Source organism: Scyliorhinus torazame, chromosome 16 (assembly GCF_047496885.1).
Source record: "Scyliorhinus torazame isolate Kashiwa2021f chromosome 16, sScyTor2.1, whole genome shotgun sequence".
NCBI classification, from domain to species: domain Eukaryota; kingdom Metazoa; phylum Chordata; class Chondrichthyes; order Carcharhiniformes; family Scyliorhinidae; genus Scyliorhinus; species Scyliorhinus torazame.
The window spans coordinates 68,747,246-68,762,148 of record NC_092722.1 but is presented as its reverse complement, the minus strand read 5'-3'; the positions used below and the strand labels follow the sequence as shown (position 1 = coordinate 68,762,148).

Genomic DNA, 14,903 nt, shown 5'->3' with positions numbered 1-14,903 from the left:
TATCAAACCCCTTTCCATTCACTCACACTGGATACAATCCCAATGGACCCAAACCCTTCCCATTCACTCACACTGGACACAATCCCAATGTATCAAAACTCTTCCCATTCATTCACACTGGATACAATCCCAATGGACCCAAACCCTGCCCATTCATTCACACTGGATACAATCCCAATGTATCAAAACCCTTCCCATTCACTCACACTGGATACAATCCCAATGGATCCAAAACCCTTCCCATTCACTCCTAATTTGCCACAATTCCAATGTATCAAAACCCCTTCCCATTTATTCCCACTGTACACAACCCCAAGGGACCAAAACCCTTCCCATTCACTCACACTGGATACAATCCCAATGGGCCCAAACCCTTCCAATTCACTCACACTGGATACAATCCCAATGGACCCAAACCCTTCCCATTCACTCACACTGGATGCAATCCCAATGGACACAAACCCTTCCCATTCACTCACACTGGATACAATCCCAATGTATCAAAACCCTTCCCATTCACTCACACTGGATACAATCCCAATGGACCCAAACCCTTCCAATTCACTCACACTGGATGCAATCCCAATGGACACAAACCCTTCCCATTCACTCACACTGGATACAATCCCAATGTATCAAAACCCTTCCCATTCACTCACACTGGGTACAATCCCAATGTGTCAAAACCCTTCCCATTCACACACACTGGATACAATCCCAATGTATCAAAACCCTTCCCATTCACTCACACTGGATACAATCCCAATGTATCAAAACCCTTCCCATTCACTCACACTGGATTCAATCCCAATGTATCAAAACCCATCCCATTCACTCACACTGGAGACAATCCCAATGTATCAAACACCTTCCCATTCACTCACACTGGATACAATCCCAATGGACCCAAACCCTTCCCATTCACTCACACTGGACACAATCCCAATGTATCAAAACTCTTCCCATTCATTCACACTGGATACAATCCCAATGGACCCAAACCCTGCCCATTCACTCACACTGGACACAATCCCAATGTATCAAAACTCTTCCCATTCATTCACACTGGATACAATCCCAATGGACCCAAACCCTTCCCATTCACTCACACTGGATACAATCCCAATGTATCAAAACCCTTCCCATTCACTCACACTGGAGACAATCCCAATGTATCAAACACCTTCCCATTCACTCACACTGGATACAATCCCAATGGACCCAAACCCTTCCCATTCACTCACACTGGACACAATCCCAATGTATCAAAACTCTTCCCATTCATTCACACTGGATACAATCCCAATGGACCCAAACCCTGCCCATTCACTCACACTGGACACAATCCCAATGTATCAAAACTCTTCCCATTCATTCACACTGGATACAATCCCAATGGACCCAAACCCTTCCCATTCACTCACACTGGACACAATCCCAATGTATCAAAACTCTTCCCATTCATTCACACTGGATACAATCCCAATGGACCCAAACCCTTCCCATTCACTCACACTGGATACAATCCCAATGTATCAAAACCCTTCCCATTCACTCACACTGGATACAATCCCAATGTATCAAAACCCTTCCCATTCACTCACACTGGATACAATCCCAATGGACCCAAACCCCTTACTGTTCATTTCTAGTGGACACAATTCCAATTGATCCAAATCCATTCCTGTTCACTCCCACTGTACACAATCCAATGGATCAAAACCCCTTTGTATTTGCTCCTAATGTAACAGTCCAAATGCACCTAAACCCCTTCCTGTTGATTCCCAGTGTAGACAATCCCAATGGAACCAACCTCTTCCCCTTCACTCCCACTGTACACAATCACAATGGAGCCAAATCCATATCTGTTAACTCCTACTGTACAGAATTGCAATGGATTCAAACCCCTTACTGTTTGGTCCCATTGTACACAATCCCAAAGGAACCAGACCCCTTCCCATTCACTCTCACTGTTGACAATCCCAATGGAATCAAACCCCTTCCCATTTGCTCCTAATGTAAACAATCACAATGGACCCAACCCCTTCCCATTCACTCCCACTCTACAGAATCCCAATGGATTCAAAACCATTCCGTTCACTCCCAATGGACATAATCCTAATGGAACCAATTCAATTCCTGTTCACTCCCACTGTACAGAATCCCAATGGATTCAAACTGCTACCCGTTCCCTCTCTCTGTACACAATCCCAATGGATCCATACACCTTCACATTTGCCCTCATTGTACACAATCCCAAAGGACCCAAACCCATTCCCATTCACTCTCACTGTGCACAATCCCAAAGGACCCAAACCCATTCCCATTCACTCTCACTGTACACAATCTCAATGGAGACAAACCCATTCCCATTCACTCTCACTGTACACAATCCCAAAGGACCCAAACCCATTCCCATTCACACTCACTGTACACAATCTCAATGGAGACAAATCCCTTCCCATTCACTCTCACTGTACACAATCCCAAAGGACCCAAACCCATTCCCATTCACACTCACTGTACACAATCGCAATGGAGACAAATCCCTTCCCATTCACTGTCACTGTACACAATCCCAAAGGACCCAAACCCATTCCCATTCGCACCCACTGTACACAATCGCAATGGAGACAAATCCCTTCCCATTCACTCTCACTGTACACAACCCCAAAGGACCCAAACCCATTCCCATTCACACTCACTGTACACAATCTCAATGGAGACAAATCCCTTCCCATTCACTCTCACTGTACACAACCCCAAAGGACCCAAACCCATTCACATTCACTCTCACTTTACACAATCTCAATGGAGACAAATCCCTTCCTATTCACTCTCACTGTACACAATCCCAAAGGACCCAAACCCATTCCCATTCACTCTCACTGTACACAATCCCAAATGACCCAAACCCATTCCATTCACACTCACTGTACACAATTGCAATGGAGACAAATCCCTTCCCATTCACTCCGAATGTACACAATCCCAATGAACACAAACCCCTTCCAGATCACTGCCACTGGACAAAATCCCAATGGATCCATATCCCTTCCTGTTCACTCCCTCTGTACACAGTCACGATGAACCAAAACCGCCTCCAGTTCACTCCCACTGTACATAATCCAATGGACCCAAACCCCTTAATGTTCACTCCCACTGTACCTAATCCAATGGACCAATACCCCACGTGTCCATTCGCACTTTACACAATCCCAATGATACAAACCCCTTGCATTTCAATCCAACTGTACTGTACAGAATACCAATGACTCAAAACCCTTCCCGTTCGCTTCCACTGTCTCCAACCCCAATGAAATCAAACTCCTTCCTGTTCACTCCTACTCATAACAATCCAGATTTACCTAAAGCCTTTCCAGTCACTCATTGGACATAATCTTTATGACCCCAAAAGCCTTAATGTTCAATCCCACCGTACACAATCCCAACAGATCTAACCAGCTTTTCATTCACTCCCACTGTACACAATCAATGGAACCACACCCCTTCCCGTTCACTCCCACTCTACACAATCCCAATGGACCCAAAACCTTTCCTGTCCAACCCAATGTACACAATCCCAATGGACCCAAAACCTTTCCTGTCCAACCCAATGTACACAATCCCAATGGACCCAAAACCTTTCCTGTCCAACCCAATGTACACAATCCCAATGGACCCAAAACCTTTCCTGTCCAACCCACTGTACACAATCCCAATGGACCCAAACCCCTTAGCATTTACTTCCCTTGTATTCAATCCCAATGGGCCCAAACCCCTTGCCGTTCACTCCCTCTGTTCACAATCCCAATGGACCCAAACCCCTTCCCGTCTATTCCCACTGTACACAATCCCAATGGATCTAAATCCCTTACCATTCACTTCCCATGTATTAAATCCCAATGGGAGCAAACTCCTTCCGTTTCACTCTCACTGTGGCAAATCCCACTGGACCTAAACCCCTCCCTGTTTACTCCCTCTGTGCACAATCGTTATGAACACAAGCCACTTTCCATTCACACCCACTGCACACAATCACAATGGATCCAGACCCCTGATCATTCACTTCACCTGTGCACAATCCCTATGGTTCCAAACCCCACCGTTCACTCCCACTGTACACAATCCCAAAGGAAGAAACTCCTTTCTGCTGTCTTTTACTGAGCACGCAATCCCAACCTACACAACACCTTTCCATCAAAATGCACACAATCCCAATGGACCCAAATATCTTCCTGTTTGGTTTCATTGAACCCAAAACCCTTTCCGTTCACTCCCTCTATGCAATTCCAATGGTAGCAAACTCCTTTTTGTTCAGTCGCACTGCACACAATCCAAATGGATCCCTACACCTTCCCATTTTCTCCCACTGTATACAATCTCAAAGGACCCAAAACCCTTCTCATTCAATCTCACTATACACAATCCCAATAGATTCAAAACACTTACCATTGTAGCCACGTAAAATGGCTGCGTTCCGATTAATCTGGCCAAAACCCAGTTTGAAATGGCTAACCCGAAAGACTGCTGGGAAAAGCAGCTAAGAAGACACAAGCAGGCAGCTGCAGACAGTATTGCATATTCGGCTCTGGGAAGTTAGCCCAGATTGATACTCAGGGCTATCAACAGCCCATCAACCCAGGTATTTGCAGTTGCATTCAGGACTGTTTGCAGCCCATCTATTCAGACATCCACAGTTAATTTGGCTATCCCCGGGAACAATTGCAACATATTAGCAATTGAATACCGGGCCAGACCTGTCGGCGCCTGCAGTGGCCGAAACAAAGACAGGTGAGCGACCACCCCCCGATCGAAGAACCGCCTCACCATTGGACACATCGACCCCAGAGATTGGGGACAGATCCAATCACTTGGGACTCAGGGTCAAGGGCCGCCCCGGGAGGTGGGAAGCCCCTGGGCCCTATAAAAGTGAGGGTCCAAGTTCAGATCTCTCTCTCTCCTCTTCACCTGCTCGAGACCTTCGCAAGAACAGCAACCGGCAACAGTAAGTTTGAATCCAGCGATCGCTACCCGGTAGAGACACCTAGCCACTGACCTGTAGCAGCCTTTTGAATCCCGCGGGCCAGATCTGATTGGACAAGCCATTCGTTTCCCTGACCTGGTGGGCTCTTCCTAAGTTAAGTATTGGCCAGTAGTGATAGGTTTATTATATAGAAAGTAGTATTAGGGTATTAATATTGCTTGTTGTATATAATAAATGACAGTTGTTTTAATCCTTACTAAGCGGTGTGCTGTATTATTAATCATAACCTGAACTTGAACCACGTGGCGGTACCATAAAGATACCTGGCGACTCATGAGCAAAGGTGACGGAATCAGAGCAAATAGACTAAGGTTAAAAAGAGCAACACCATTTACTCCCACTTGTTATGGGCCAGGGTTTAGAAAAGTCCAAGTATATCATGGAGGTCACCTGACCTACAACTGTTTATCGAAGATCACAAGGGCCTGCCTTTCAGGTGTTATTCAACAGAGGCCTCAAGCACCTTTAATCATAAACAAGCTTTATTCTACGAATTTATTTAACATTTTTCTAAACACACACAGTCAGCATTTTTATCAACTACAAACATAAATACCCCACACAGCTACAATACTCTATATATAATCTTTAATAAATTTCCCCCTTTAACTGTTCCAATTTTATAACAACATCCCATAAACTAGAAACCCCTTTTCAAAGGTGTCGCCCAGCAGACAGCACTCAAGACCTGGTATGGATGCTCTTGTTTCCTTTCCAAAACAGCAGGTTTGAATTGCTTCCGGAAAGTAATTACTTATTTTCAATTATCAAGTAATCTGGAAACATTTTTTAAACTGAAGATAGAGAAACACTTCTTTCCAACCCGTGCAATACAAAACCAGGTCAAACTCAAAGCGAAAGTAAAACTCAGAGCCAAAGCCAGCTCCCAACTCCAAAAACTAAAGTTAAAAACACAGGGCCACAGCCCAGCTCCACCCACACAATGACATCACTGAAGCCATGTGATAGACAGAAACATTTCTTAAAGGGACACTCCTGTGACACGGTGTGCACAATCCCAATGGACCCAAACCACTTCCCGTTTGCTCCCACTGTACACAGTCCCAACGGACCCAAACCCCTTCCCATTCGTTCATAATACACAACTCCAATGGACTCAAACCCCTTCCAATTCACTCACATGTACACAATTCCAATGGACTCAAACCCATTAACAGTCACTCCCATTGAAACAACCCCAATGGATCCAAACCACTTACTATTCACTCCCACTGCACACAATTCCAGTGAACCCATATCCCATACCATTCATTTCCCCTGTGTACAATACCAATGGAACCAAAAGCCTTCCCTTTCACTTCACCCGAATACAATCCCAATGGATCCAAAGATCTTCCCGCTCACTCCCTCTATACACAATCCCAATGAACCCAAAAACCTTAACGTTCACTCCCATTGTACACAATTCCAAAAGATGCAAACCACTTACCATTCACTCCCATTGTACACAATCTCATTGGACTCAAACCTCTTCCCATTCGCTCCCACTCTACACAATCCCAATGGACCCAAATACCTTCCCGTCCATTCCTACTGTACACAATCTCAATGGAACCAAAATCCCTTCCCGTTCACTCTCCCTGCATACAATCCCAATGGATCCAAATCCCTTCCCATTCACGCTCACTGTATATAATCCAATTGAATCCAACCCCTTTCCCATTCATTCCCACTGTACAGAACCCCAATAGACCCAAACCTCTTTCCATTCATTCCCACTCTACATAATCCTAATGGGCCCAAACCCTTTCCTCTCCATTCGCATTGTACACAATCCCAATGGATCCAAACCTCTTACCATTCACATCCCCTGTATGCAATCCCAATGGAACCAAACTCCTTCCCGTTCACTCCAACTGTGTCCAATCCCAATGGACTCAAACTCCTTCCCGTTCACTCCCTCTGTACACAAAAGCGATGAACCCAAATCGCTTCCCGTTCACTCCAACTGTACACAATTCCAATCGACCCAAATCCATTCCTGTTCACTCCCACTGGACACAATCCCAAATAATCCAAACATCTGCCCATTTGCTCATATGTACACAACCCCAATGGACCCAAACCCCTTCCTGTTCACTTCCAATCTACGCAATCCCAGTGGAGCCAAACTCCTTCCCAGCTGATTGTTTGTGATCCATATTTACCTCATTTTTCTTGCTGGACACCACAAGTTCAAGGACAGAGTAATCTTCCCCCCAGGAATCGATCTCTGACAGGTTGTACAAACAGCTCGAGATGGGTCCGAATGCCCATTGGACCAACCTTCGCTTGTTCATCAGGTGCTGAAACATCTACAAAACAATTCACCTCAAATCATTGTCATTCATGTTGACCGTTAACCTTTCACCCCACATTCTGACACTTCACCCTCCCCGACCCTTCACTCTCCCTGATGCTTCACTCTCCCTGACCCTTCACCCTCAGCCTGACCTTTCACCCTCAGCCTGACCCTTAACCTTCACACTTTCCTTTCCCCCTCAGGCTGACCCATCAATCTCATCCTGAACCTTCACCCTCACCCTGAACTTTCACCCTGACCCTTCACCCTCACCCTGAACTTTCACCCTGACCCTGAGCCTTCACCCTGACCCTGTCCTTTCACCTCGACCCTGTCCCTTCAATATTACCTAGATCCTGAGCTATTGAAAAGTGAGAAAGATGGTCCATAATTTAGACTCCAAACCACATATACAAATGTTCTCGTACAAATATCATCCCATTTGTACACTTTCTCACACACTTACACACACTGACACACACATATAATCTCTCTCACAAACACAACACATTCGCACTCTCAAACATATAGTGGTCAGGATTCTCCATTGGCTGACGCCGAATTGGGAAACGCAATTGGGCGGAGAATCACTTCATAGAACATAGAACATAGAACAATACAGCGCAGTACAGGCCCTTCGGCCCACGATGTTGCACCGAAACATCTGATGCCGAAATCGCGGCGGGCATCCATTTGACGCCAAATAGCAGCGGTGTCAGTGAAGTCCGGAATGCAAGTACAGTAAACACCGTTTGCATGTGTCATTAGCGGGCCCGAACCGGTATTCTCCGGGGCTTCCGATATTCTCTGCCGCCAATGGGCCGAGACACAATCACAAATGCACACACACACACAGGCACACTCACAAATACACAAGCAGACACACACAGACAGACACATGCATATATACACAGACACACGCAGACACACACACAGACACAGACAGACACAGACAGACAGACACACTCACAGAACACACACAGGCACACACACACAGATACAGATACACAAACATACACACAGACACAAACAGACAGACACACTTACACAGACATGCAGATCCAGATGCACACACAGTTATGCAAACACAGGCACATACAAACACACAGACAGACACACATACATAGACACACAGCGACAGACAGACACAGATACACACACAATCACAGACACACACAGAGACACGCACATACATACAAACAAATACATGCACAGACACACACACATAGACACACACAGACTCACACACATGTGCAGACACACAGGTACAGACACGCAATGGACACACAGGCACACAAACACAGACACACAGACAGACACACATACATAGAGACACACAGAAACACACAGAGATACATGTACATAGATACACACATGCACACACTCACAGACACAGGCTCACAGACACAGACATACACACACAAACATGCACACACACAGATACACACACAGACCCAGGCACACGGACACCCCCATACACACACACAGATACACAAACACACAGCAACACAGACATACAGATGCACAGATACAGACACACATACACACACACAGACACACAGATACACAGATACAGACACACAGATACAGATACAGGCATACATACATACATAAAGACACACACACATAGAAACAGTCACAAACACACACATAGATATACACACATACACACACATTGATACATACTCATACACATACACAGACACACACAAAGATATACAGACTCACACAAATACCCAGATACAGACATACACACAGGTACACAAATACGCACACAGACATATACACAACCACAGAGGCACAGATACACACACTGATACACACACAGCCACACACTGACAGACACACATACATAAACACACACAAACGCATAAACTCACAGATAAACACACAGATGCAGCCACACAGATACACAAACAGACGCATGCACAAACAGACAGGCACAGACACACATAGACAGACACACAAACACAGACGCACACAAACTCACTCATATAGACACAGACACACACACTTACAGACACACACTCAAGCACACACACAGACACACACAAACATACATACACAAACACATGCATAGACACACACAAACAGACACAGATACACAGATACACAAATACAGACACACCCACATTTGTACACAGACATGCAGATACGAGCAAACATACGTAGACATGCACAGACTCACACACATGCAGAGACACATAGGCACACACAAACACACACACATAGTCACACAGACACAGACAGGCATACACAGACATACACACTTATACAGACACACACAGACACACAAACAGAGATGCACACAGACATACACAGATAAACACACAAAAACACATGCATAGACACACACACTTACACAGACACACAGATACAGACACACAGGCACACTAACACAGACACACACAGACAGACAAACATACATAGAGGCACACAGACAGACACACAGCACATAGATACTGGCACACACACAGTCATACACACATACACACACAGATACAGACACAGACACATATACAGACCCAGACAAACAGACACAGACGCACACCCATACACAGCCACAGACAGATGCACACACAGACACACAGGTACACAGATACAGACACACACAGACATAGGCACACAGTCATACACATACAGAGATACACACAATCACAGACACACACAGACCCAGGCAAATAGACACATACACAGACAGATACACAGACACAGACAGATGCACAGACAGACTCACAGACACACAGATATAGACACACACACAGACACAGGCACACAGGCACATGCAGACCCAGACAGACAGACGCACACCCACACACAGATACACAGACAGATGAACAGGCAGATGCACAGATACACAGATACAGACGCAAACATACACACACACATGCACGGATACAGACACACATACATACAGACACACACACATGGATACATGCATACACACATGCACAGACACATGCACAGGCACAGGCATACAGAGACACACACACAACCAGAAACATGCAGACACATGCACAGACATGGACACCCACAGACAGACACACACATGCACAGAGAGACACACATATAGGCACACATGCACAGACACACATGCAGGGACACATGCACAGACACAAACACACACACATACAGACATACCACAGACACACACAAGGATACACACATACATGCATACAGATACAGGCACAGATCCAGAAACATGCATAGCCACATGCAGAGACACAGACACACATACAGGCACACGGGGAGAGTCACATGCACCATACCGACACATGCACAGGCACACGCACAGATGCACACACAGACACACACATCTGCAGACACACATGCACAGACACAAATATAGACACACTGGCACAAAGGCGCACACAAGCACAGAGACACATGCGCAAGTACTAACACACGCACAGGCACACACACACAAGGCCACGCACATAAAAACACATGCATGCACAGACACAGACACGTGCGAAGACCCACACATCACACACACACACGCACAGGTACACATGAATACAGACATGCACAGACTCAGAAACACTTACAGATACACATGCACACATACAGACACACATGCACAGACACACACAAGCACAGACAGACACACACATGAACAGACACACACAAACACAGATACACATATATGCATATATGCACAGATACATGCACAGACACACACAGAGCCAGACAGGCACACATATAGACACAGACGCACAGCCACATGCACAGACAAAAACACACATACAAGGACACATATGTATACACACACACGCACAGACACAAACCCATGTGAGGACACACGGACGCCACACATCTATCCACAGACACACAGGCACAGAAAAACACAGACACACGCATGGCCACAGACAAACATACAGACACATACAGACACACAAGGGCACACACATACAGACACACACATGCACAGAAACACAAACTGTCACACACACAGACATGCACATCTCTATGTCTAGCCACACTCACCACAATGTTCCCTTCTACAGCAGCCAGTTTAATTGGTGTCAGCCCTTCCACATTTGGAATCATTTCAGCCGTGATCCCATTCTCAACCTCATCAAACGATTGGATGAAGTCATAGATCTGGCAAGCAAAGGTTTTGTTTGGTTGCAGGGTGAGGATGTGTAGAACTGTATTACCTGGAGAAAGAGGAGAAATAAGTCTCAATTTGAAACAGCTGTTAATATTCCTGAAGTTATTGCAAAGGACCCAAAACCCTTCCCATTCACTCACACTGTCCACAATCCCAATGGACCTATACCCGTCCCATTCACTCCCACTGCACAAATTCCGAAGGCCACAAGCCCCTTTCATTCACTCCCATTGTACACAATCCCAATGGATCCAAACCCCTTCCCGTTCACTCCACCTGTGCACAATCCAAAAGGACCATAATCCTTGACCGTTCACTCCCATTGTACACAATCCCAATGGCCACAAACCCCTTCCTCTTCACTCCCACTGTGCACAATCCCAATGGACCCAAACGCCTTCCCGTTCACCCCATCTGTACATAATCCCAATGGCCACAACCCCTTCCTGTTCACTCCCACTGTACACAATCTCAATGGACCCAAACCTCTTCCCGTTCACACCCTCTGTACGCAATCCCTATGGACCCAAACCCCTTCCTGTTCATTCTCACTGTAAACAATCCCAATGGACCCAAACCCCTTCCCGTTCACACCCACTGTCCAAAATCCCAATGGAACCAAAACCCTTTCCATTCACTCCCTCTGTACACAATCCCAATGGACCCAAACCCCTTCCCATTCACTCCCTCTGTACACAATCCCAGTGGACCCAAACCCCTTTCCGTTCACACCCATTGTACACGATCCCAATGGCCACAAACCCCTTTCCGTTCACTCCCTCTGTACACCATCCCAATGGACCCAAACCCCTTCCCATTCACTCCCACTGCACACATTCCAAAGGCCATAAACCCCTTACCATTCACTCCCATTGTACACAGACCCAATGGATCCAACCCCCTTCCGGTTAACTCCCATTGTACACAACCACAATGGCCACAAACCCCTTTCTGTTCACTCCCACTGTGCACAATCCCAATGGACCCAAACCCCTTCCCGTTCACTCCCACTGTGCCCAATCCCTATGGACCCAAACCCCTTCCCGTTCACTCCCACTATAAACAATCCCAATAGACACAAACCTCTTCCCGTTCGCTCCCACTGTACGCAATTCCTATGGACCCAAACCCCTTCCTGTTTACTCCCACTGTACGCAATACCAATGGACCTATACCCGTCTCGTTTATTCCCACTGCACAAATCCCAATGGACCCTAATCCCTTACCGTTCACTCCCACTGTACACAATCCCAATGGACCCTAATCCCTTACCGTTAACTCCCATTGTACACAATCCCAATGGCCACAAACCCCTTCTCGTTCGCTCCCACTGTACACAATCCCAATGGACCCTAATCCCTTACCGTTAACTCCCATTGTACACAATCCCAATGGCCACAAACCCCTTCTCGTTCACTCCCACTGTACACAATCCCAATGGAGCCTAATCCCTTACCATTAACTCCCACTGTACACAATCCCAATGGCCACAAACCCCTTCCTGTTCACTCCCACTGTACGCAATCCCAATGGAGCCAAACCCCTCCTCGTTCACTCCCACTGTACCCAATCCCAATGGACTGAAACCCTTTCCCGTTCACTCCCACTGTAAACAATCCCATTGAACCCAAAACCCTTCCCGTTCACTGCCACTGTTCATAAACCCAACGGTCCTGAGCTCCCTCTGGGTCTCTCCTGATGTTCACACTGTCAGCTGAGGCCCGGTCCCTGACACATACCCAGTGAATCCACAGCTTTGATGTCAGCACCGCTCTGGATCAATAACCGGATAATTTCTTCATTCCCAACACAAGCAGCAAAGGACAGAATATGTTCCCCTGGATGGGAAAAGCAGAGTTTGATTGAGAGATATTCCAATGTGTTCATCCTCCCATTGTTCCCCATTCCTTCATTCCTCCAAATCATTTCTACACTCCCTCTCTCCCAATTCTTCCCCCTGAGGCACGATCAATTTGACTGGAGACAAGGTTGAATCCAAACTGAGGCTTTATTAGTATCAGATGTGTGGCCTCCCACAGCAGCTGCCGAAATGGCTGCGAGCTGGGGGCCACGCATATTTATACCCCGTCTCCTGGAGCGGAGCTAGCACGCAGGGGCCCAGGTGAACCTGTAGTGCAGGTTTTACCGTACAACCTCTAATTTCAGAACACAGTGGTTTACCACATTCACCCCCTGTTACAATTGTGTCCGGCGGGGGTGGTGGTTAACTATATACAATTGGAAATTTTAATATTAACAGAGCAGCAAAAAAAATGCCTCTTGGCATCCGGCAGGCCGGTCAGAGGTTCAGCCGGTCCGGGGCCTTGATGGTCCTTTGAGATCGGCGAAGTGGTGACGGCGATGTTGTCGTGGTCGAAGTTGACTCCGGGAGCGTGCCAAAATCCTCTTCATCGACGGGCGTGGGCAGGGGGAGGACGGACGGTCCTAGTGGGGGTGATGGGAGTGGCGGGGGAGGGGAGAGTGGCGCCGGGGGCGACGGGGGTGGTGTGGGGGCGGAACCTGCTGGTGCCAGGTCCCTGAGGGAGACGGTATCCTGGCGGCCATCGGGGAACGCCACATAGGCGTAAAGTGGGTTTGCGTGGAGCAGGTGCACCCTTTCCACCAACGGATCCGCTTTGTGGAGCCGCACATGTTTATGGAGAAGCACAGTTCCCGGAACTGTAAGCCAGGTTGGGAGCAATACCCTGGATGTGGATTTCCTGGGGAAGGCAAAAAGACGTTCATGCGGTGTACTGTTAGCGGCGGTGCAGAATAATGAGCGAATGGAATGTAGTGCATCAGGGAGGACCGCTTGCCAGTGGGAGGCCGGGAGATTTCTGGACCGCAGGGCCAGCTGGACGGCCCTCCATACCGTCCCATTCTCCCTTTCTACCTGTCCGTTTCCCCGGGGGTTGTAGCTCGTCGTTCTGCTGGAGGCGATACCCCTGCTGAGCAGGAACTGGCGCAGCTCATCACTCATGAATGAGGATCCCCCTGTCACTGTGGATGTAGGCGGGGAAGCCGAACAGAGTGAAGATAGAATTAAGGGCTTTAATGACGGTGGCATCGTCATGTCGGGGCATGGGATGGCGAAGGGAAACTGGGAGTATTCATTGATCACACTGAGGAAATATGTGTGTCGATCGGAGGAGGGGAGGGAGTCTTTGAAATCCACGCTGTGGCGTTCAAAGGGGTGGGAGGCCTTCACCAGGCGCATGCGGTCCGGTCGGTAGAAGTGCGGCTTGCACTCCGCACAGACCTGGCAGTCCCTGGTGATTGTCCGTACTTCCTCGACGGAGTAGGTCAAAGTTTGTGCCTTAATAAAATGGTACAACCGAGTGACCCCTGGGTGACAAAGGCTGTCGTGCAGGGTCCAGAGTCGGTCTACTTGTGCGCTGGCACATGTACCTCGGGATAGGGCGTCTGGGGGCTCGTTGAGT

General features: G+C 47.3%; 1 protein-coding gene across 2 annotated transcripts in view; it reads right to left on the bottom strand.

Annotated features, from left to right (window-relative positions):
- trpv6 (transient receptor potential cation channel, subfamily V, member 6) overlaps nucleotides 1-14,903 on the bottom strand; it is a 164,461-nt gene that overhangs the window by 121,564 nt on the left and 27,994 nt on the right. For both annotated transcript variants that reach the window (XM_072478605.1, XM_072478604.1), the window contains exons 5-7: nucleotides 13,203-13,301; nucleotides 11,337-11,509; nucleotides 7,216-7,362 (exon numbers count right to left, since the gene is read on the bottom strand). In XM_072478605.1, the coding sequence (XP_072334706.1) occupies nucleotides 7,216-7,362; nucleotides 11,337-11,509; nucleotides 13,203-13,301 (419 nt within the window). The remainder of the gene's footprint in view (nucleotides 1-7,215; nucleotides 7,363-11,336; nucleotides 11,510-13,202; nucleotides 13,302-14,903) is intronic.